This window comes from Castor canadensis, chromosome 2, assembly GCF_047511655.1.
Source record: "Castor canadensis chromosome 2, mCasCan1.hap1v2, whole genome shotgun sequence".
NCBI classification, from domain to species: Eukaryota; Metazoa; Chordata; class Mammalia; order Rodentia; family Castoridae; genus Castor; species Castor canadensis.
The window spans coordinates 41,629,593-41,655,069 of NC_133387.1; the positions used below are offsets into that span (position 1 = coordinate 41,629,593).

At 36.5% G+C, this 25,477-nt stretch overlaps 1 protein-coding gene across 13 annotated transcripts in view; it reads right to left on the reverse strand.

Annotated features, from left to right (window-relative positions):
- Window positions 1–25,477, reverse strand: part of Phf14 (PHD finger protein 14) — a 229,686-nt gene that overhangs the window by 21,644 nt on the left and 182,565 nt on the right. For 9 of the 13 annotated variants that reach the window (XM_074064656.1, XM_074064654.1, XM_074064663.1 and 6 more), the window contains one exon: window positions 18,666–18,868. The exons of 2 other annotated variants lie outside the window; for them this stretch is intronic. In XM_074064656.1, coding sequence (XP_073920757.1) covers window positions 18,861–18,868 — 8 coding nt within the window. In that variant the 3' untranslated portion in view covers window positions 18,666–18,860. Of the gene's footprint in view, window positions 1–14,890; window positions 14,930–18,665; window positions 18,869–25,477 lie in introns of those variants that run through there. 2 more of the 13 variants (XM_074064667.1, XM_074064666.1) reach the window with 1 other exon arrangement.

Genomic DNA, 25,477 nt, shown 5'->3' on the forward strand with positions numbered 1-25,477 from the left:
CCTTTAGCAACAGAAGTTTAGGACTTTAGATTTTACAGTACTGGGGAGATACCTGGCTGAATGTTTGGACATAATTCATTTTTTCTTAACTAATTATGAGGAGACTTTCAATTACACATTTATTTACCTAGTAGTGCCAGACTGTGTTTTCCAAAGATTGCCTATGAGATCTTCTTCGATGTGAAAGTAAGGAATAGGAAATTAGGTTTGTGAAAGGATTTGATACTCAGTTTTAGAGTCTTTCACTTTCCAACATGGACTCTAGCATTTCAAATTATCCTTTCAATTCTTATCTACAGTTTTTTTGGGGATGGACAGGAGGGATACCTTTTTTTGTAAGGAGAAGTGGAAAATCAACCTGTAGGTTCCTCTCCAGGAGTAGTCTCTGGCAAATTACTTTGGGGGTGAGGATGTGTTCCCTAGCTTTAAGGCTACTGCTTTTGGCAACTACTACTTTGGGGTATGATCATAGGAAAACCAGTCACAGGTCTTATATATTAGTAGAAGTTAAAAAATCAAAAATGGTGCTGGGTTCCTATGGTGGTTAATCTTGACTCTCAATTTAATTGGATTGAAAGTTTAGTAAAGCCACCCTTGGGGTGTCTGTGAGGGTGTTTCTAGAGCTGATTAGATCATAAGGCCCCTGTCCTAATGAAAGATATAATCCATTGAGGGACTGATGGATTCAAAATTTGAATAGACTATTGGGAAGTAGAACTGTGGAAAGTGGGACTTAGAATGAGAGAGGAAATGGGTCACTGGAGGTATACCTTTGATGGGTATATCCTGACCCTGGACCCTTCCTGTTACTCCTCTTTTTTTTCCTGGCTGCTATGAGGTGAGTGACTCTCTTCCACCACACCCTTCCTCCAAGATGTTTCTGCCTTGCCACAGGCCTAAAAACAATGGAGCCAGACAACCATAAACCAAAATAAATGTCTTTCCTTAAATTGTTCATGTCAACTATTTTGTAACAGTGACAAAAAGTCTAACAGCTCCATAATGGAAAAAAATTGGGGCAACTCTGATTCAACAAAGTTTCCTCATTGTATTTCTCAGAATATGTGCCTCTCTAACAATGTGGAGGATATAAAATGCAACATTTCACTAATAGATTTGGATATGAAACTTTTTTTTTCTAATGAAGCATGATATAAGAATAGTGTTCAATTGAATGTGCTTCCATACAAACACCAACTGTTTTAGTGATCTATTGCTGTATACAAATTGCCATAAACTTAGCTAAAAACAACACACATTTATTATCTCACAGTGTATATGGGTCAGGAGTCTGAGTATGACTTAGTTTGGTCCTCTTCAGGACTGTGATCAATGTACCACCTCAGGGCAGCATCACATCTGAATGTTTGACTGGAAAAAAATTCACTCCTCAATCAGATTATTGGCAGAATTTGCTTCCTTGCAGTTATATAGCTGTAGGACTGAAAGTCTTGGTTTCTGGCTGTCTGTGACCTGTAGGCCATCCTCTGTTCTAACAGCCCCCTTCATTTCCTTGTCACTTGGATGATCTTTCATTAAAGCCAACAAATGAGCAAAATTTTGTCTTTGTCTGTTTGGTTTATAAACTGTTCATAATCCATAAATCCATATAAACAGTTTATAAGCCACTGTGTGGCTTATAAATTACAGAAATTGATTTCTTACAGTTTTTGAGGCTGAAGAGTCAAAGATCAAGGTCCCCAGAAGATTCAATGTCTGCTGAGAGCCTGCTTTCTGGCTCATGAATAGTGCCTTCTCACCGTGTCCCCAGCTAGTGGAAAGGTCAAGGCAGCTCTCTGGGGCCTCTTTTATTTGGGCACCCATTTTCATGAACTTCCCAAAGACTCCACTTCCTAATGCCATCACTGTGGGCATTAAAATTTCAACTTAAGAATTTGGGGAGGGCACAATACTCAAACCATAAAAAGTCACCTCACAAGTTGAAATTACCTTCTTACATAATTGCACAAATGTGCTATGTTGACTCTTTCATTTTTTATCATAATAAGTTGGCTAGAAGCACATGATAGGTTTTGTATACACTCAGAGATAGGGATTTAACAAAGGCATAAGTACCAGGAGATATTAAGTGCAGAGTTGAGAACTGAGAAGTCTAAACGGCCCAGACTAAGAAACTCGAAAACACTCTAGCATGGCTTCTATCCACTCAAGGCTGTGTCTCTAGGGTGAGGACTATGGGCTGCTTTAACTACTTGCCTGAGAAAGCTCAACATTGCTAAAGAATTTACTGTTTCTTCTAGCTAAATCCTAGCCATGGGCCCTGACCTCCTTTAAGCAAAGTACTTTGGAAAATGTATAAATCCTTTCTTTGTCCCTTTGAAATATAAATCTTCTACAATCCAGGAATGTCTGGTCAGCTTTCTCTTTGACTGGGGCAGCCTTAAGAGTTTGCTGGATTGCCTTACTTAGAGATTTGTGTATTATTGTGACCTCTATTGTGACCTACTCAGTCCAGCAAAACTAAACTTCAATGAGCACTTAGGGATTGTGTGTTTGTAAAGTGGCTGAGGCACTTCTCTCCCATAATAAGCATGATCCTGAATTTATTTATTTTAAAATCAATTAACAAAAATTAAAATACCAGGGGACCTGACTCTGTCCCATAGACTCTCCTGGTTAGTGGTTTGACGTACACACTTTCAGAGGAAAAAAATAGTCTCAGCCTTGCTGGAGAAGACAAACTAAGCAGTGTTGAGTAATACACCATTAACCAGCCTTCTTTAGCCCTCAGGGGGAGTTCATTCTTTTTTCCTTGAGGCATCAGGATAATCCTGAGCAGAAAACTCCTCCATTCACCCAGCTTAAGCCTGAGGTAGAAAAGCCAGTAAAATACAAGGAAGATCTGGAATTGGGCTGTATAGGAAGTATGCTTGCCTGACAAAGACACACAAGGCTTTGGGTGTTTATTTGAGCCCTTCTGTTAAAAGGAACCAGAAGTGACAATAGTGCCCTCCAGCCCCTCTCCCAGGCCACAGGCCACCAAAGAGCAGGGCCTGCCTCTGGTGGTTTCTAGAAGAAGGATCCTGTTCTGCAGGTATCTCTCCCATGAGCTCAGAGAGCTAGTTCCTCTTCATGCCTCCCAATACTGTCCCTCCACTCAGCTCCTCAGAGGGTAAATGTGATTTGTAGATCATGATGCATTAAACCAAGAGGAAAAAGACATAGAACAGGTGCAGAATGAGTACAGAGCAAGAGGGTTTTGTTAATGGAGGTATTTTGTTTTAATCATTTTAAGGGAAGCTGGGAGCTATTGTATTTTATAATATACTATATATAAACTATGGGTACTGTGACCTGAAATCTCCCTTTGACATTTTGTCTGTTCATTGAACTGCAGAAAAAGAAAAGCAAACCTTTACAAACCAGAAAAATATATCTTCCTAGAATGTGTTTAGAATACTTAGAGTTAATCTGTGCCTATCTTTTCTTTTCTCAAAGTTTTAGAAATAGCCTGATTCTTGATTTTTGTCTATTTAAAAAGTAAGTGGTTAAAGATTCTGTGAGAGCATTTCACGCATAGGTTTGTATCAGCATTAGCGTCCTGATCAACATGAATTCTGTCATTGTAAAATACGATTCTTAGGCTAAGTAATATTATTCTAAAGCTACAACAGCCCTAAAGTAACATCAAATTCTACACTGATTTTTTGACTCCTCTTTTCTATTTTCTGCTATTTGGGCCTAGTTTTCAGTAAGACTCTTTCTTCACGTGTAGACAGTCTCATTTGTATTTTTAACCCATTAGTGGTTTGGCTCTAAATTTTTCATCTCAACATTGCTCTGGGTGCATTACATCTCAGATTTTGCTCTGAGCATTAGTCATGGAGCTGGGGCTTCCAGGCGTAGACCTTGTACCTTGCCGCCTTCTCATTCAGGACCTCTGTGGACTGTCCTAGTCTTCATGATTCAGTACCATTTCCACAGCAAGCTTCTCTGACTCACATGGCCTTTATCATGAGCTTTTCTTTTCTTATTACTAGATTATAATATATATTTTTTCTTTTCTTTTTTAAAGCATTATATTAGCATATATCAGGTGTACAGGGGGAATTCATTGTGACATTTCCACATATGCTTACATGTATGCTTAAGTTCACCCCCACCATCTCCCTCCCTGTCCCCACTCCCCCACAATTACAACAGGTTCCATTGCTTTATTTCACATACATATATAAGTACATCAACCATATTCACCCTCCTTTATCCCCTCCATTCACCATCCCCCTTCTCCCAGGTGCCCACCCAGAGCAGGACCTTTTTTACAATTCTATTATATTTTCAGCTCATTCAGGAGTAAAATGTTTTAATAAAATTATACATGATGAGACAGAAGAGATATTCCATAAATTCGGAACTTCTGAGAAAATAAGTTATCTATAATGTACCACCATTCTGCCCACTGTTCCTTTAATCTTCAGAGATAAGTCTTTGTGATTCTGGTTTGGGAAAAATACCTTCTTCCAAGGGCCCAGCTGTCACTGTGCAGACCCTAACACTCTCTGTCCTTGGCTGATGAGATTTGGGGAACATGTGACTGAAAAATTAGAATCAGTAGATGCTCACAGGGCTTGTTATACTTCATGTAGAAATTATATGCTGAGGAGTTTCAGAAAAAGAGGTTCACAGAGAGGGAAAGAAGGAAATAGATCTCTCTTTTTTCTCTATTTTTTTGGCAGTACTGGGATTTGAACACAGGGCCTTCTACCTGCTAGGCTGGCACTTTACAACTTAGGCTATGCACTTTTTAAATTTAATTATTTTTTAGATAGGGTTTTGCACTTTCTGCCCATACAAGCCTCAGACCTTGATCATCCTCTCCCCATTCTCTGCATAGCTGAGATTACAGTCATGACCCACCACTCCTGCCTTGTCTATTGATATGAAGGTCTCACTAACTTTTTGCCCAGGCTGGCTTTGACCTGTGATGCTCCTGATCTCTGCCTCCTGAGTAGCTGGGATTACAAGCATGTGCCACCATGTCCAGCCCAAATCCCAAATTGGTATTTTCCCCTCAAATTATGTTTAGTGATTAGAGATGGTCCATTTTGTTTGATTGATTCTTAAATATTTGTTAATAAATAGGTGCTTTCCATTTCTAGAGTTATATTTCTAGACATTTTAATTATATCCTATTAAAAAGGAAATAAATAGCTGGAAGACTACAGAGGGCAATGCCTGCTCACTCATCAACTCTCTCCTTATGATTTAAAGAGGCTCAAGGAGATTTTTATTCCTTACAAATAAACTCTGAGAATTTTCACAATCCTCTTTTTATATTTAAAATTAAGCTTGATTTTTATTTTAAAGATACAGAACTTACGTTTCTTTCTGCTCCTTCTCCAAGACCCAGTTAAACTGCAGTCCAGAAATAAAGAGGGTAGTCTGGGATGTGTCTCAGTGGTAAAGCACTTGCCTGAGTAAAGTGTGTAAAGGCCTGAGTTCAATCCCCAGCACTGCAAATAAATACATAAATATAGGATTTAAAAATCACAGGGACGAAGAGAAAAATAGAGGAACTTTGCAACAGTAGGAAATAGTGATAAGTGGTAATTGACTTAAGTAAGCAGAGGAAGCTGAGACCCAGGTACCAGCAGAGGGGATGAGGATCAGATACTCCATGAAAATTCAAGAACCAGAGCCAGCAGGCATTAGGAGACACTAGCATGAAGAATGAAAGTGAAAATGAATGAGCAAGGAACATCACAGTCAGGTGAGCGTCCCTCCAGCTAATGGGAGTTCATTCTCTGCTGAACTTTCTCTGGAAAGGCTCCAGACCAAGGGACACCAGTTTCTTCTAAGAACAGAGGGAGACACTCCCTACTGACCACAGGGAATGTGAGTGAGTGTGTGCGTGAAGAGACCTCCACGACAGCCCTAGCTCCCAACCCCATCATACTGCCTGGAGACACACAATTCCAGGCATGCTTCCTGGAAGAAATGGCCAGCTTCACAAAAAACAATCAGAGATCCTAACATCTGGAGGATGTTGCTATCAAAGCCTCTTGCAGGAGCTCAGCAGCCTACCAGCTTCCTACACATGCACAGCTGCTAAACCAAATATGTGAGCAGGCAGGCAAAGATTTCCACACGCTTGAACAAACTCCAACATGAAATGGGAGACAGAACAGGAAAAAGAGTATTTGGGGGAAAAGGGGAATAAATGGCAATGCAAGATACCCCTTCAGCTAAATGAGTGTGGAGCTGTGTGCATTGACAGGAACATCTGAGTCATCCAGAGCAGCACATTTGAAGGCCAGAGTCCTTCCTTCGAGGAAGAAGGGAGTTGGGAAATGTGAACTTTGTGAGAGAATGGCTTCATTCATTACATGGGAGAAAAAGAAACTAATGATTTTAATTGAAGAGCAACTGACTGCCTCAGTCATAGGAAAACGCAATGGGGGGCCTCAAAAAAGTGACTTTGAAAATGACCTGAGAGAAAAGCAGACAAAAGATTTGAACAAACATTTAGGCAGAAATTATATATAGATGACAAATAGGCACATGCAAAAATGTTCACTGGTCATTACAGAATTGCAAACTAAAACTATAAGGGGAAAAACCCTCACATACCCATTTGAATGGCGAAGCACAAAACCAAACCAAACCAACCTGTTGAGGATGTGGCGATGTAGAGCTGTGGTAGCCCTCGTGCATTGATGGTGAAAGCGTAAAATGTTACAGTCACTTTAGCAAACCTTGGTTACAAAGTTAAATCTACATTTACTCTCTGACCCAGGAATCCCACTCATAGGCACACTCAAGAGAAATGAAAATGATGTCCTCAAAAAGATCCTTACATGAATATTTATAGCAACTTTATTTGTACCACTCGAAGGTCTCTCTGCTGGAGCACGGATAGCAAACTCATACATCTCGTATCACTATTGATACATCTACTGTTCTAAACAGGTACACTACTCAACAATAAAAATGAAAAATCTTTGGTATATGTAACAATATGGGGGATTTATTTTAAGTAAAAGAAGCCCCATTCGAAAAGCTACGTACTGTATGATTCCATTTAAACCCTACTGTGAAAAGAGGATTAATGATTGCCAGAGGTTGTGGGGAGGAGGCATTGACAGCTGGCTACAACAGGACACTAGGGAATTTTGGAGCACGATGCAACTGTTTCCTGTCTTCTGGTGGTGAGAAATTTGAATTTTGTTGTATCTAAATCATAGGTTTTAGAAATGAGGGAGAAATGAATGAGGCTTCTGGTTTGGGTAACAACTGGAGAGCGATATCGCTGAGGGTAATAGGAAAGTGTGACCAAGCGGCAGACAAGCAAGCCTAACACGAAACAAGACAGTTTCTGCCTCTGCAAGGAGAGTTGAAGTGGGCAAGGTGGTGGAACTTCTGCTGCTGACCGCCCCATTGTATGAATGCACCAGAGGACATGTGTCCATTTGCCAGCTGAACATTTGCATTATTTTCAGGTTTTGACTACTAAATAAAGTCTCTAGCATCATTTATGTCTCTCCTCAAAGATCTGGAGGACCCGTGTTCTGCATAATTGACAGAGTAGATTTCCTGAAATGCAAATGTAATCATGCTATCCCCTGATTAAAATTCTCCACTGGTTTCTTATTGCCTGCAGTAGTGATTCTGCACAGTCACTGCATGCTAGAGTCACCTGGAGCATGTGACAAGGTGTGGGACGCTCAGCCCACCTCCTGACTTAACTCACCAGAGGATGGAGCCTGAGTATCAGTGTTTTAAAAGATGCCCATGTGGTTTTAACTTTTAAGGCTTATATTTTTTGCAAGCAGCACTATTAAAATATAATTCATATATTGTGCAATTTATCCATTTAAAGTGTATAAGTCAATGGTTTTCAGTATACTCCGTCATTGATTCTTTTAACTTGTGATAAAAAATATATAACATAAAATTTGTGATTTTAACCCGTTATGTATACAGTTTGGCAGCATTAATGCTGCCAAATTTACAATTTACAATGCTGCACATCCACCACAGCTATTTCCTCAGCTGCATGTGATTTTAACGTTTCCAATTCTGCAGATGTAAATCCAAGTGCCTTGGCAAAACCCAAAACCTTTCACCAGAAGGTCTTGGCCTACCTGCACTTGGTTTGCCCTGTACTTTCCTGGATCCAGACATGCTCAATAGGCTTTAACCTTTGAAAACTCTTTATACTTGCTAAGGCCATTTTGTTTCTTTGAAAAACTACTTACACTACTACTTCTGATAAAATTGCATGCCTTCAAAGGCAGACTAAAATATTATTTTTGAGTTATTTAATCATGACAATTTTATACATTTATATATACATATATGTACTGATTTTATATATATACATAATATAATCTCTAATCTTTATTAAAAACCTGCTTAAGGTTTTGAGTAAGCCTCATCACTACCTCACTACTCATTTTCTTTGGGTTCTGAGCCAGGTGAGATGCACACAGAGAAGTCAATTAGATCTTTAAAGTATGACATTGGTCTGTTGCAAATGAAGCTGGACTTTAACTTGAAAATGGGCTGTAAGCTTTACACTTGTGACTCATGCCTGTAGTCCTAGCTACCTAGGAGGCTGAGATTGAGAGGATTGAGTCTCAAGGCCAACCTAGGCAAAAAGTTAGCGAGACCCTATCTCAACAGAAAAAAAAAAGCTGGGCATGGTGGCACATACCTGTCATCCCAGCTACGTTGGGAAGCATAAAACAGGAAGACTGAGGTACATGCCACCCTGGGCAAAAAGCAAGACTCTATCTCCAAAATATACAGAGCAAAAAGTGGTGGAGGTATGGTTCAAGTGACAGAACACCTTCCTTACAAACTTTGAAGCCCTGAGTTCAAACCCCAGCACTGCCAAAAGAAAAAAGAAAGAAAGAAAAATGGAAAGAAGGAAGAAAGGGAGAGAGGGAGGAAGGGAGGAGAAAGAAAGAAAGAAGAAAGAAGTGGGCTTTATACTATTATGTTACTGAATTGCAGTGGCTGACTCACCTGGGTTCAGGTATGAGGTTGTGTAGCAGAGAAGTGAAGCAAGAGGTGTGAAACACAGTAATCCAGTAAGTCACAACTACAATGGCTGCAGCTAAAGAGAAGCAAAGAAAGCAGCACTATCCAATTATTCCCTAAGACTGTAGGAGGTTTGACAAAGTCCTTAAGGACTAAGGCAGAAGCAATTGGTAAAGAATAAGGAGCCTGCCTTGCAATGAATATTGATGAGAAATCTAGATATTCATAGAAAAAAGAAAAAAGTTGGGCTTTTACCTTACACCATGTAAAACAACTAAAAATGAACAAAATATCTAAATGCAACAGTTTTAATAGTTTTTATATTAAAAATAGAGCTGGGCATGGTGGTACACACTTGTAATCCCAGTACTGTGGAGGTAGAGGCAGTAGCCTGGGCTACATAACAAAAACCTGTCTCAAAAACAAACAAACAAAAAACAAGCAAATGAGTCACTGATTTCTCAGCACTAGAAATGCAATTGGAAATGATGCCATACAGAGTCAGAAGTAATTAGGAGGTGTGAGTTGATTCTTCTTCAACCTCTTCTCCTTTTCCCACTGCTCTCAGCAAAGAACACGCCAATGGTGAAGATGCAATATGAACATGTGAGACCATAAGACAGCTCTCTAAGAACTGCCAAAAAGAGACACCTGTTCTATCTCAGCAGTGATAGAGAATGAGATGTATATTTTTGTTGGTTTGAGCCACTGAGATTTTTTGGATTGTTTTCACAGCACATGCTAATCTATCTTGACTAATACACTCATGAAGAATTCACTCATCGTATTATTCAGCTGTTTTCTTGTGCTATATAAATGAAAAGAGGATATGGAGCTCTATGGGAGATTCTGCATTTTAAAGGGAATGGCATGGACAGCTTGATTTTGGAGGAGACTAAGAAAAATGCAGGTGTGAAAGAAAGGTTCTGAACAGAAATTTTTCCCTAGGGAAAGTATACTGAGCTGGGATGAAAGAAGCTCAGATGTCTAGAGATGCTGAAGGCAAGCATTCTACTAAAACACTTTCTGTAAGACTATTCCTGACTGTCAGAACTAGATACAATTAAATATAAATCCCCAATCAATGCATGCCAAAAAGACATAGTCTTTAACAAAAAATTCCCTAGGAGAAAGAATCCTAACCCTGAGCAGATGTTCCACTTGTTAATTTAATTTTTACTAACAAGATAACAGTTTTGAAGGCATGGCTGAATGTACCAGTTTTGTCCCTTGTTAGTTTAATCAGAAAGCTATCTCGGTTCAATAATTCTCTGGGGATTGGAATGTGTTCTTCATGATTTGCAGCTCTGATTAGTTCGATTTTTCTGCCTAAGGTGTAAAAATGCGAATATGAACTGTGAATCTGTGTAATTTCTGCTTCTTATATAATCACCATTAAAAAAATCAAAACAAATATCTTCTTTCGAGTCTCACTAAAAATGCACTCTGAAGTGCATGAGACAGAATGTACTGTTATCCAATCTTCCACTGTCAAATTACCTACTGCCTGCCACACATTATTAAAAACAAAGCAAAATGTGTGTCCTCCATAGAAAAATGTTTATTAAATATATCCAATCACAAATTAATTGGTAAGAACAGAAAAACAGATATATTAAAAAGGATAGTAGTCTGGGATCTGCTTAAAGATCATCCAGTAGAAACAGGAAAAAGAAGATAGGTAAATAAAACAGGCCTGCCCCCCCAAAAAAAACAATTGCTGAATCTCACTTCTTGGGAATTCATTACACTCTCTAGTTTTGTGTATTGTGAAATTGTTGATAATAATAAATAAGAAATGGTAGAGAGATTGTGAACTTATAGAGAAAAAAAACCCTTCAAATATATCCACAGTTCAAGGACATAGCTTACAGAATTAGATTCCTTAATCAAAGAATTTCATTGCCTAATGTCAAAAATAATAATGATATTTTGCAAATAATAGGTTTCCTTCTTCAGAGCTCCACTACATGTTATTTCTTCATGGAACACAGAATGACAGGCTCCTGCAGGGGTGATTACCTCTTTCTGATCGTTAGGTACTACTTAAAAAGCCACCTTGCTCACTGGTTTGAAATCTGAATGTCCCCACAGAGTGTATCTATCTTTAAAAGCACCAATAATCTTACAAATTAGATTCAATACTAATTGTAATCTTTCAAATTAGATTCAGTGTTAAAAATAATAGTTGGAACTGAGCTGCATGATGAAGATACATTTTTTGCTTCTAATATATCCACTAGGAAGGTTAATATATTCAGATTTACACATATCTTTAATACAATTATGCATTGTTGCTAGAAACCATATCTTTCTTTGTGTTTGAAACAACACAGATGTGAAAATGGTGATTATTTTTACTCCACTGCCAGTATCAGTATAAGCAGAGTACATCATATTTTCTAGTGTGAGATACTAACCATCTGTAGGTGTAAATGAAAGATGTAAACTAAGAGACACAAGTGAACCTTTCAAACATCAATGTGATGTTGGCTGTGTTATTATGAGCCTAATGAAATCCAGTGCACACCAGAACACATAGGCGTCATGCTGGGAAACCAATGATCTAGCTCTCATCCTGACTGCAGGGCAAAGAATATCTCATCAAAGCTATAAATTTCGAGTGTGTTCCCAAATTTAAAGTCCTTAAGGAAAATGGCTTTCATGGCTCAACAGTTTTAAAGGGTTTCTCTTACTTGACTTTGTAACTGGGAAATTAATAGTTTTTCTAAAACAAATCAGAGTTATACTGCTGCTGATAGCACTTAACTTTCTTTCCAGATAACAAAGCCATGGACTCCACATTGAATTCACCATGGGGAGAAATTTATTACCTGCTCTGATTGCTCAGGATGGTCTGTGATGGAGAAGAAATTTGCTCATTCGTGGCTATGTAAAAAGTTGTTTTCTTGAGATAATGTGCAGTGGAGTAGTTTTCTAATCAACTTTCTCCATTCAGAGCAAATCTTATTTAGCTCAATATCAGGAATATTTGCTGCAGTTCCAAGCAATGTTAGCACCCAACCAATAGAAATAGGTAGAGGTCTCAGGAACCCTAGGCACTGTGGAAATGTCAAAGCAATTAATTGAATTCATTTCTTCTTTTTCAATAAGCTTTGGAATAAATCTGATGTAGCCATGTGAGAGATGCATCTCTTTTTTTGTGTTGTACACTTTCAATCTAAAGACAGTTTGTTACATCTGGGGAAAAGGAGACAAATTATAGTGGATGTAGGAGAATATAGATGTATCAAATATTCCAATTGATTAAGCACAGAGGAAAATCATTAGTGATTGTTTTGCAGAAAGAATACATATACACAACATGAATAATAGCTATTTTTCAAAAATTATTAGAGAAACAAAATTACCTAGACTCACCTCATTTCATCTGTATGATCAGAATGTTACAAATGAAAAATCACTATGACATGGTGTGTAAGGAAACACAACTCAAATCAGTCTCAGATATTTAAAAATTGGGCTGCTGGGTGCACACCACTGCTTTCCCTTTCATTCAAACTTTCTGATCGAAAGAAAATGGATAGAATTTACTAGCAGATATAGTCACAATGTAAATTTTTATTTTTTGGTGGTATTGGGGTTTGAATTCAGGGCTTTATGCTTCCTAGGTAGGCACTATACTGTGTGAGACACAATTTTTGCTCTGGTAAATTTGGAGAGAGGGTTTTGCTCTTGGCCAGGTCAGCCTGGATTGCAGTCCTCCTGTTGTATGCTTCCCATGGTACTTGGGATGACAGGTGCAAGCCACCTTATGCAAACTTTATACCCACACTGGCCTAGAACTGTGATCCTCCTGATCTCAGCCTCCTGAGTAGTTTGGGATGACAAGTGCAAGCCACCATGTCCAACTATTGATTGACATGGGGTTTCATGAACGTTTTGTCCAGGCTGTCCTCAAACTGCAACCCTCCCGATATCAGCCTCCCAACTAGCTAGAATTATAGGAAAGAGCCACTGACACCCAGCTAAATATATTTTTAACTGAAAAGTTCATTAAAAAAATTCCTAAAACTGAACATGAAATCTTTTAAAAAGCTTTAATTACAATGAAAGTTTTCAAATAAGGTATACTGACATTTTTTTAAGTGTCACATTTATAAATTTTTTATATTTCAATCTATTTTTAGTCTTTCATTAGCATTTTTGTAGACTGATTATTTCTAAATTTTATACTGTTTTACAGATATAAGGATGACACCCTAATTTTGTGACCCATACTGTACAGATTAGTATGACAAATATTCCTGAAAAGAATAGGCAGTATGAACTGTGACTTTTATTTAAAGAAAAAGATAATTGGCTCATATTTGGAGCTATTATGAATAAAGATGTTAAAAATATCCATGTATAAAGCTTTGTATAAGCATCATTTGTTTTTCATTTCTCTTGTCATTATTAGATCACAAACTAAGGCTATATTTAACTTCATAAAAGATCGCCAAATCCTTTTCCAAAATGATGTACTATTTTGTATTTCTGCCAACAATCTTAGACTCCCAGTTGCTTTATAACCTGGTTAATATTTCAGTATCAGACTTAAAATTATAGCCCACTACAGCCCGGAAGCACTGTTCAGTGCAAATACAATAGGATCCACCTATGTGAATTCAAATTTTCTATTTAACTACAACTTAAAGTGAAAACAGTTGAAATTTTATTGTTCTGAAATTTATTTTAGTAGAATAATTTAGTGGAATTCTGGAACTCTTTTCATCACAGCTCCCTCCCTCCTCCTCAGAACTCTGCCTGACAACATTCAGCCACCTAAGCCTGGACAAATTCATGCCTCCAGTTCGGGGCCCTGCTTAGGACCCCTTCTTTTCCTTCACCCTGTGGTTATTTCTAGGGAGAAATCTCAGGCAATTGTAAAAAAAAAAAAAAAAAAAAGAATAATTTAACCAAATCTATTTAAAATAGTATTTCAACCTGTAATCAGAATATAAAATATTGAGAAATTTTATATTTTTTTTATATTTTAGCTCCAAAATCTGGTATTTTATTCTTATAGCACATCTCAATGTGGACTAGTCACATTTCAAGTGTTTAACAGCTGTATGCAGCCAGTGGTGACTATATTGGATAATACATTATAGACTTGTTACTTGCTGTATACTGGTTACTCTTTGCCTTTTCCTGATAACTAATGATGTTGAATATGTTCTCATGTGCTTGTTGACTATTTGTATATCTACTATTCCTTGTCTGCTCAAATGCCCATCAACAGGATGGATACGCAAACTGTTGTACATTTACATGATGAAAAAATACTCAGAATAAATGTGAACAAATCAAATGTTTATGCAATAACATTATGCTGAGAGAAGGAAGCCAGGCATAACAGATACATACGATATGATTCTATTTGCATGAAGTTTTAGAACAGGCAAAAACTAATCAAGAAAGAAGGTAGACCAGTGGCTGTTATAGAGGTGTGTGATTGCAAAACTGACAGAACTTTGAGTGATGGAAATGCCCTATATCTTTTAAGTTTTTTTTTCTTTCTCTCAAGTTTAATAATGTTCTTGTATTTTAAAATTCTTTGCGTTAGGTGCACCAAGGTAAACTGAGGAAACATGTAGGGTGGAGGTGGGATGATAAGGCTCATGATTCTTGAGGGAGCACCCATGATGAAGGGATCTAGCTGTTCTTGGTACAAGTGGGACTGGAGTCTCCTGGGTTCAGGGACATGGGAGGAGAGCTGGTCCCAAACCAATGGACTTTCAATGTCACATACTTGAGTCAAGGCCTGCAGCCATATCTTCAAATCTTCCAAGTAGCTCTTCTTGGTGCAGAAGGACAAATTTAAGACCATTCACTGAAAGCAGTTTTGACAGGGACTTTCAACAGTTCACAGAAATCAAACTCTCCTAATGCTCTATATCTTGATTGAAGTGGTTACCTGCATATATACATATCAAAATTTACTAAACTGCACATTTAAAATGGGTGCATTTTAAATAGGGGGCTGTGGCTGAAGCCTGTAATTCTAATTACTCCAGAGGCAGGGCTCAGGAGAATTGTGGTTCCAGGACAGCCCAGGCAAAAAGTTTGGAAGACCCCATCTCAACCAATGGCTGGGTGCAGTGGTACATGCCTGAGCATAAAGCAAGACCCTATCTCAAGAATAACCAAAGCAGGAGGGGTTGACGGTATGGCTCAAGTGGTAGAGTGTCTGCCTAGCAAGTGTGAGGAGGCAATGAGTTCAGTTCTAATACAGAAAAAAAAAGTGTGCATTTTATGTAAATTGTACTTAACTGATCTAAAGAGTTAAAAAATATGTTAGTAGTATCTGCTCTGTGCTCACAAGCCCAGAGCAAAGAAAAATTACAGGATCCTTTCCTTAAGAATTATTAACAAGCTCAAAACACTTACAGAAAATAGAATATGTCTTGTCATTGAATGCCTACTGACAGCACAGTGATTCCAATAAAGTTTGGTTGAATGAATTTAAGAACTTGGCAATCTTAGTGGCCAGCAGTTTCCATTTGACAATGTTGTGGTGCAATGGCCTTTCTTGTTACTGCTGTTCGTTCCCTAGACCTGGAGACTGTTATCCTGAAGGTTTTTTTTTTTTTTTAATCGTTTCTAAGTGTGATAGAGACACATACTGATTGCCACTCATTTTATTTTTAAATTCTTGGAAGATAAGAAGAAACAACTCTCTTCATGAGAATGAAATTCTGTAGAGAGGGTAGATTTTACAGGCATCGAGAATTATAAAGGAATTCTTATTCTCTAGATATTCTTCAGGCTGCCTTAATGGTGGTTGTGTGGGCAAAGAAATGAGTTAATAGGGGAAAAGAGATAAACAAAATAGGTTGCTTTTGGTTGTATAGTGGTTTACCTTCTTTAGAAATCAGCTTACATAGATCATACACCCATTATTAACCTTTATGAGAACTTTTCCTAACTATGTATAATCTATGTTGCCACAACCTAGATTAGAATTTTTATAGCATAAGTACTTGGGTTTTGTGTTATGGACTAAATGTGTTCCTTCCCTCCTACCACTGCCTAAATTCACATGTTGAAGCCCTAACACCCAGTATGGCTCTATTTAGAGTAAGGAACTAATATTAAGGTTAAGGGGCTCTCATCCAATAGGGTTGGTGTTCCTATAAGACCCTTGAGGTTACACCCCCCCACCCCCATGTATGCATACAGCAAGGAAAGGCCATAGAGGTGGCAGGAAGATGATGACCTTATGCAAGCTGGAGAGAGAGGCCGTCCCCCATTCTGGCGACTGATCTGGGATTTGTAAGTTTCCAAAACTGAGAAAATAAATTTCTGTGTTTTAAGACACACAGCCTTGGGTATTTTGTTATGGCAGCCTAAGCTATTATGTAATATATTCTATATAATATAAAAACACATACTATGCATAATTTGGATTTAAATAAAGTTATGGACTTAAGATGATATCATGTAATTTCCTTGCAGTGGTGTGAGACTTAAACATATGTACATAGAGATGAAGGCACAGTTCTTAAAAAGCTGAGTAATTTTCCTAAAGGAAATTTAGGATGATTCTATTACTTACTTCATAAAATAAAGGATGTGTAACTTTGAAAAACTTTTGAAAAAGGAGAACTTAAAGCATTTTAAGTGGTTAATGATATCACTTAAATAGAAGTACTTAAAATGCCCTTAGGGAGCCAGGTGTCACTGTGTCTTTCACCTTTAACTGCTCATTTTAGAAATGCAGGCACCAAGAGAGCAGATCACAGAACACCAAGGACTGAATGAAGTCTATTAAAAATTTTGGCCAAAGATTTCTTGAAAACTCATAGAGAAGCAACAGATGCTTTAATAGATGCTTTGTTCTATCTTAAGCAGGAACTTAGAAAAAGTTTTTAAAAAAACTTTTTCCAAGTTACACACCCCTTATTTTATGAAGAGAATCATCCTAAATTTCCTTTAGAAAATTACTCAGCTTTTTTTTTTTTTCCATGTTTTGGAGCAACCAGAATGGTAATTATAATGGTTTCCTATATTTCACTTAAACCAAAGTCTTAAAAATGAATTGAAGTATAGCTAAGAAGTTGGAGGAGAGAATTAAAGGAGAGGCAGCAGAGATGAATGAGGAATTGAGAAAGACTGTGTGCATTTTTAGGAAAGATAATGGATCTTTGTGATATCACAGTATCTTTGTGATACCACAGAGGTGTGGTATCACAAAATGATGAAATGTGGTATTCTAGAGTAAGAATGTTTGGGTTTGAACTTTTTCTTTGCTAATTACAAATTACATAACTGTGGCTGATTTTTTTTCCCAGGCTAGGCCTCAGATCATTCCTAAAATGGCAAAAGCAATAGTGTCAAACTTATACAAGGATAATTCTGTGGTGTCATGCATGCTAAATAAACATTTGGCATAGCTCCTGCAACATAATAGTGCTAGCTATGACAGAAATCATGTCTTGCTTCTTTTTAGGTGACATTACTGATGTAATACCGATCTGTGTGAAAGTGGGTATTTTCAAATAAATTGATGTGGGGAAAATAGCCACATTAATTTTTTGCATATGTTCACTGCAAAGGCCCTCTGCTCTGTAGACTCTGAAGTGTCTTCTCAGCCACCTTTTCTCTGACACAAATCTTTGCTCCAAAATTCTTCCAGGGTGTCTGTTCTGTGAAGTGCAGTTGCTTTCCTGATCTCCACAGTTAGATTATTAGAGGTGAGTATTCTTCAGTGACTATCTTGCTTCACCTGTTTGTAGTTTTTCCCCATTTCAGCCTATTGTATCACAGGTGCCAGCATGTCCAACTGTCACACAATTACTGAGCTTGTCAGATGCATGTGATAAAAATATGGCTCCAGGCAAATACACTGATTCCATGCTCACAGGGAAGCAGCTTTATGCTGGCATTCTCTTACACACCTCCCAAAATTCTGCCTCTCATTTTAAGAAGCTCTGGCTTCAATAATCAAACAAAGACATCTGCCCAAACCAGTTGGCTCTGCAAAAAGCAAGTAGATTCATGGTACCTGCTGTAGTTGGCAATGATAGCTTAGAAATTAGAACTAGGGAGGATAAAATGGTTGGTTACTTTGAACTGTAATACAGATAAGGATCAGAGGAATTTTGGAAAATTCCTAAGCCAAAGAAATACATGCAGAAATTGTTCTTGAAATAGCTGAGAAAAGTGTGTCCTGATATAGTAGGTCCTTAGTAAATATTTTATAAACTAAAAATCATGGCACCACCTCTGCAATAGAGAATGTTAAACTGTCATTCTTTTCTATCTTTCCCTGCAATTCTAGAGCATCATGTGACACATAAATTAATGAAATCAGAAAATGATATTTCATCTTACAGCACTGGATGGTTTTAAGTGTTTTCATGTACACGCATTCTGTTCACTTTGAACTAAATTGTTTTTTTCTTTATATTGATAAATGGAGCTCTGGAAAGGCCCTTGAAGAATACAACAAAGAATAGTAAGAAAAAAAAAGACTCAGAATTCTCTTTTAGGTCATCTAGATGTGTTAACACTTAGGTTACAGACAAAAGAAAATCCTGTGGTCTCAAATTTAGTAAAGAATTTTCCTTCTTTAAAAAAATATTTCAAAGGTCCAGCTTTTAAATCAAAGTTAAATTGCTCTAAAAACTATACGAATTCCAAATGCAAGCTCCTGCTTCAATGACTTTATTGAGAACATGTTTGCAAATTAGATTGTACAATTTAACATTTTACAAATCAGAAATTTTATCTGCTACTACATAAGTTGCAAACTTTTCAAAACACTACAGAAAATTCCTTATTTCTTTGGATTTTTCTGTTCCATGCTGAGTTCCTGAGATACATTTTTTCTTTCAGCTTCATTTTCATCTTCCTGTGAAATAAATTTTAGAAAACATTAAAATATAAACTTAGGGTAGATTGTTAGCTGTACTTAACACATTTTAACTGTATTTTATCTGTAAAATTTTGAACTAATGTGATTCCAAAAATACTAAGGAAAATATTATAAATACATAAGATTATGTAATTTTTAAATGTGTATAGTATGTGCTGTTTTATTCTACACTTTAACTAAAATTTCTAGGCTATGTTTTAGATGCAACCAATTTATCAATGCCCTAAGAATTATAAATAGCTGCTACTGAAAAGTGTTCTTTGTAGGGGATGAACCAGATATTTTTACTTCACTCTTTGATAAAAAACAATAAATTTAACATCTATGACACTTTATGTGCTCCAGCATGGCATTTTGGTCCCATCTAGCATACTTTCTTGACAGGTCTGTCAATTTTCCAATTACTTTTACCACTATATGTTATGTGAAGATCAGTCAGGTCAGAAATAGGAAGCATGGGCATGTCAGGCTGTAGAATGCTTACAATCTTCTACAATTTCGATTCAAAGTGGTGGCCTCATAACTCACATCATGTTCCTGTGGAACACAGTGAATAAATGAAGTGACATCATAATGTCTGCCAGTGCAGGAATGAAATGCGTCTTGTGTTTAATATTAAATGGTGACCTTCAAAGTATAAATAATGAGTCCAGAAAATATTTCATTTTACAATTTGTAGCTCATATCATCATACATGTTCCTTCAGCAACATCCAAGTACAAGGCAGTCTTTTGCTTCTGATGTATGACCTAAGAACTTTCATTTTCATTAACCAAAGTAAAAGGTATTACCCCTGCCTTCACTGAGTTAAAGCATGAACAGCAATTTCTTAAGTATCTCCAGATAATAATAATTCAGTTATCACCAAACGTATCACCTTGTATCTCTTCATTTTATAAAACCCAAATTCAACTGAATTAAATAACTTTTGAGCTCTGTTTAATGAATTGACTTTATTAAATAATGTAAATCAAGGCTTATATTTTTGTTTTCTATGTTTCGTTGCCTAATTATTAAGCTGGAGAAGGCTTCCTTTATGTGCTTTTTCTGTCTATCTGTCCTTGTCTCTCTCTCTGGTGGGAATGGGGTACTTATTTATTTTGATGGTACTGGGGTTTGAACTCGGGGTCACACTTGCTAGGCAGGTACCCTACCACTTGATCCACTCCATCAGTGTTTTTTTTGTGCTGTTTTTTGAGATAGGATCAGTATTTGCCCAGGCTGGCTTCAAACTGCAAGCTTCCTGGTCTCTGTCTCCTGGGTAGCTAGGATTATAGGCATGTGCCACTGGCGCCCAGTGGGACCTGGATTTGAACTTAGGGGTTCTCTCTTGCAAAGCAGGTGCTCTACTGCTTAAGTCACACCTCCAGTACATTTTGCTCTGGTTGTTTTGGAGATGAGGTCTCACAAACTATTTGTGCAGGCTAGCCTCAAACTGCTATCCTCCTAATTTCAGCCTTCCATGTAGCTATGATTACAGGCACAAGCCACCACTGCCTGGCTTGTGCTTTGTTTCTTTAAACTCAACACTATCTGTGATTTACACATCAGTAGAGAAAATAACAGTATTACCAACCAGTCTGAATCATTATAGGTATGTGAGATGCCAGCAATAGGGTTTTGAATGGAATCACTTTGGCAATGTAACTTTATGTATTTTTCCAAACATAATGTATGTTATTTAATGTTTTTCCAATTTATCTTTATATTCAACTGACTCTTGAAGATGTATTGATGAATAGTGGCTTCTACTTTTAGACAAAAGTTCCTGGAGATTCCATCTTAATTACATTGTATTAGGAATCAAATCTTACTCTCCACCTTCCACTGCCTTCTTCAGGTGAGACATTGTCAGAGGGTAAAATCAGCAGGTAAAGTTGACAAATTTTGTTAGGTTGCAACAACTTTGTCAAGATGCTCCTCAAGGCGGCTTCATCCCCTTCATCTTATATTCTACCACTTACAGTATAAATTAGGGTACAATAAGTATGCAACTGGAATCCAATTAATATTTTCTGAATTATGTGGATTAGCAGACTAACAAATGAGTATGAGAATGCTTTTCCAAATGTGTGATTTGGAAAAGCGTAACATTGTCTTTATCCAGGAGTCACATTTTCAGCCATCCTGACTTACTATAACAGTACTGAAAACAGAAATAAGCAAAAATGTGTGCAGCAGTATGTGCCAATGCAGCCAGTATCAAGCTCATATCCTTTCATTTGTGGAGACTCAAATGGAGTCTTTATCATATGGATAATCGAAGTTTGCATACTAATATGATTTCTTGGTTTAACAAGCTTTATCTATTTTTTTCAGCAACCTTCAGTGCACTCTAACTCAAAATAAAATTGTAAAGGCTTGACAATAAACCTGAGGACTAGGAATTATCTACTCACTTTCTTTTCATATTTAACTGTGAACACAAACTATAGGACCACACTCTTAAGTGAAAGAAAATGTTGCAACATCCATTAATTTGAATGTAGCTTAATATATGGGTAAGATATAGACCAGTAAATAAGTATTTTAATATAATATCAGTCTTTTGTTGAATTTATTTTAATAATAAAGTATAGCTTATAAATGCATGCCTCTTCTACATTGCATCCTGTTTTGGAACAGGTGTATATCTGTTTCATACCATTATGTTGATGGCTTGTCTTAAAACATTTTGTCTATTTATGTTTTTAAGTAGCTTATATAACTAATAATAGCTAGTTCATTTCTTCTTTTATACAAGGATAGCTGTGCTTAGATGGAGAAAAGGACTATAAAGGGGGAGAGCAAAGCAATCAATTCTAATTGTTACAGTGTAAGATTGCTGTTGTTTAACATCATCAAAATAGTAATAGATTTTGATATAAACAAAAGCTTTAGAATTTGATCCAGTAAAAAAGCACCAGAAAAAAATATTTTTGGAAGTGTCCTAACTTGTATATTTAACATTACAGGTCAACTTTTGTAAGAACTTTAATTGCAGGTCAAGATTAACAAACCAGTTTTGAAACTGCAAAAGAAGAAAAAACAAAGCATTTCTTTACTACTGGATATTAAAGACAGCAAAGATGGCAGGGTTTTTTTTTTTTTTTCTTCTTCTTCACTCTTTCCTGAGATAAGACATCTGTTTGTTTCCCAATGAAAGAAGACCCTTGCTACATGGATCATTTTCTTAGTGACAGCCCTGACAAGTTTGACATTTGTTTCATGAAATGTTCTGAAGCAACCAGTGAGCAAACATACACTTTGAGGGTACTGGATTGCAGCGTGGCTTCTCTCTCCATGTTTAAGCTTGTTAATTCAACTCCAGAAAACATGCTGATTGTAACAACCTTGTACATCTGACAATTATATGGGGAATTTTAAGAATACACACTCATATAACAGCAATACCCTTAACACCAAATGACCAAACATGGTTCCTTAAGCTTTTTTGGTCTTTTTACATTGACAGAAAGGAGAATGGTAATTTCTAGGCACACAAGGAATTTGTAATGATGGTCTAGTGCCCCAGGTGGCAGTATGAGACTACAAGAGTTATTATGACAGAGAAATAACTAAAAATACTGAGTATTTATCTAAAGTAAATCCTTCCTATCAATGAAAAACTTTGCAAGATTCTGTTTAAATGCTGTTCATCTTGTACCATCAATTTGGGATTAAGGAGCCTCTCTATTTTTCTTTTACAAATACGGAAATAGTTCAAATATTTCTCAAAATAGTTCAAAGAACTGATGTCAATTAAAAAAAAAACTATTCATCCATCCTTCTTTTCCTTTCTCTTAAGAGGAAATTAACTCCTAGCAATGGGGAATTATTTTAGCACCAGAATTTCTATTGCACACCTAGTATTTGGTGTCAAATTATAGTCTGTGAATAGAGACGATTTTATTTTGACCTTCTAAACTGCCATGTTTTAAATGATTTCTTTTAAAGACAGGATTAGATAAAGGGACAATGTCCTTGTTGTTTCTTTACAGTCTTAACAATGGCTATATAAGTAACCCTATAATTGGGAAGCCTGGCAAACAGCACCTTAACCAAGTGATCAAGGTTAACATCACCAGTATATGTATTAACATTAACTCCTGATATGAGGCACTAAAAAGGCCACATCACATTTGGTCTGTAGTATTATCTTTCCCAATAATGAATAATCTCAAAACTAATCATAAGAAAACATCTGATGAATACTCTACAAAATAAGTGAACAAGTAGTCCCCTAAGTGTCAAGGTCACAAATGAGAAGACTTGGAACTATCACAAACTTCAGCAGACTGAGGAGACATGATAACTAAAGGCAGTGTGAAATCCTGAAACATAAAAAGGGCAGCAGTGGAAAAATTGGAATTTAGTTATTTTAAAAATTATCTCAGTTTTAATTTTCTGGTCTGTAATGGTATGATATAGCTAGCAGTAACACTACAGTTAATGTAATGATGGGCAAATGGGAATTCTTTGTACTATTTTTGCAACTTCACTATAAACTTAAAATTATTTTTTAAAAAGACTAAAGAACAGAAAATAAAAATGGCTACTTAACTAAAGTGTCCGAAATTTAGATAAAGTGCCTAAAATTTGTGAGCAAAGATTGTACAAGGAAGAAAACCTCAAGGCACCCATAGCTCCTACGTTTACATTGCCAATACAAACTGCTTGCTTTTTATTGCTCTACATAAAATTCCTTTCCCAAGGACCTAAAATGTTCAGAATGGTAATGTTATTGATTTTTATTTTCTTGTATGTGCTCTTCTGTTTTCCTTACTTTTCCACTGTAAACATGGGTTGCTTTCGTATCTAGAAAACATGTTTTCTTTTATCAAGTCCCTTTATAATCTGGCCATCTGAACTAAGAAATAAGTTAGAACAATGGTTATCCATGTTAACAAACACAGTGATGTCAGTTGCTTTTAGTTTGTGAGATCTGCATAGCAAAGACATGTAGTGCTACAAATAGGAAAAGAAATAAGAAGGTACACATAAGTACTGGGTTTAAGATGTTTAAGTTTTTAAAAAATACTTTAGGATTTCTAATATATTTCTTTGACTAGAAAAGGAACAGTTATTGATATTAGATTCAAATTAATATTCAAACTTTTCTGAATATTTTAATAATGTAAGTACATGTATGTTTTAGGGAAAATATTCTAAATGTTGGAGTTACAGAACAAATGAGGAAAAGCAATATATAACTTACTGCTTCAATTTGTTACAAAAGCTTCCTTCTATTATTCATTTAAATCATACATCAGCTATAACTTCCAACAATATTTAAGACTGCTTTAATACAGAAAATATGCTATTGCTGCACAATAAGGAAAAATTTATCTTAATAACTAGAAAATACTGATGATAATGAAAATGTTTTAGGCAAAATGAGCTCACTGCATGCCTCAGACTAAAATTAATTAGAGTTTTTAATGTTTCACAATTCCACCATAATTCTTTAAATGGTGCATTTACTTCATAGTAATAAACACTTGGATCGTTAAGTAAAGTGCAAAATGTGTCTGATGTGCTACATTTAACAACCTCTAGCCTCTTTTCCTGTACTTCTGCAAGTTTTCCAACGCACTGAGTAAGCAATGGAAGACCATAATTAAATGCCCTGACATTGCATATTTGAGATTCTTATTTCATTTAATACAAAGGCAATTAATCTACCATTTTACAAATGAATTCCAACTTTAGTGGGCCATGATAGATACTGAAGTGAACTTACAATAAATGCTTAATTAAATTTACTGTAAAAAGTGTATGCAAAAATTTTTATGACAAGTGGCATATTTAATTAAAAATTCTAGAGCGATACTACAAAATTAAAGTAGCATGGAGCATTCTTAGTAAAACCAACTGAAATATAAATGTCATTAAGTAGAATCTAGGGAAGGGTGTAGATCAGTGGTACAGTGCTTGACTAGCATGTGCAATGTCTTGTGATATTTTTTTCCCAGAAGGGGGGGGGGGAATGGGGCTATTTTATCTGTACTTACACAAACAAAAGAGAGTTAAAGGAATCTCTTTTTTATTTAATATGACAAAATTGTGCTTTATTTCAGCAGTAAATAAGACAAGAAAGTAATACACTTCTAGCTTCATGTATGAGAACACATGAATATCTATTTCTTTTGTTCAGCAATCATTTCTCTCTAATTCATGATTCTGGATCAGATCTAGTGAGCTTGTTTTTCTGAGTCTTTAGATGCTCCTGTTACTTTTTACTTCTTTCTGGTGCTTTTGGTAGCAACAAAATGGGGCAATTAACAGTAATACTTTGGGGATTTCTCATGTATGATTTGGGACCATGGCCAGGGAAGAAAGGCCCTAAGAATTGCTACTGCATTTTGGAAGATATATTTAAAGTAAGTGGAAAGTCAGTGAGTGGAAGGGGTATCAGGCATAACAGGTAGTATAAAACAAAGGACATGAAATGAACCGACAGGAACTGTGAGTTAGGGTAGACTCTTAGTGAGCATAAACCTAGCTTATATTTTCCCATAAATATTAAAAACAACAACAACAACCCACAAGGATGAAAAACATGTCATGCTAAGGGGAGGACACTAATGAGAGGGGGCAGCTAAA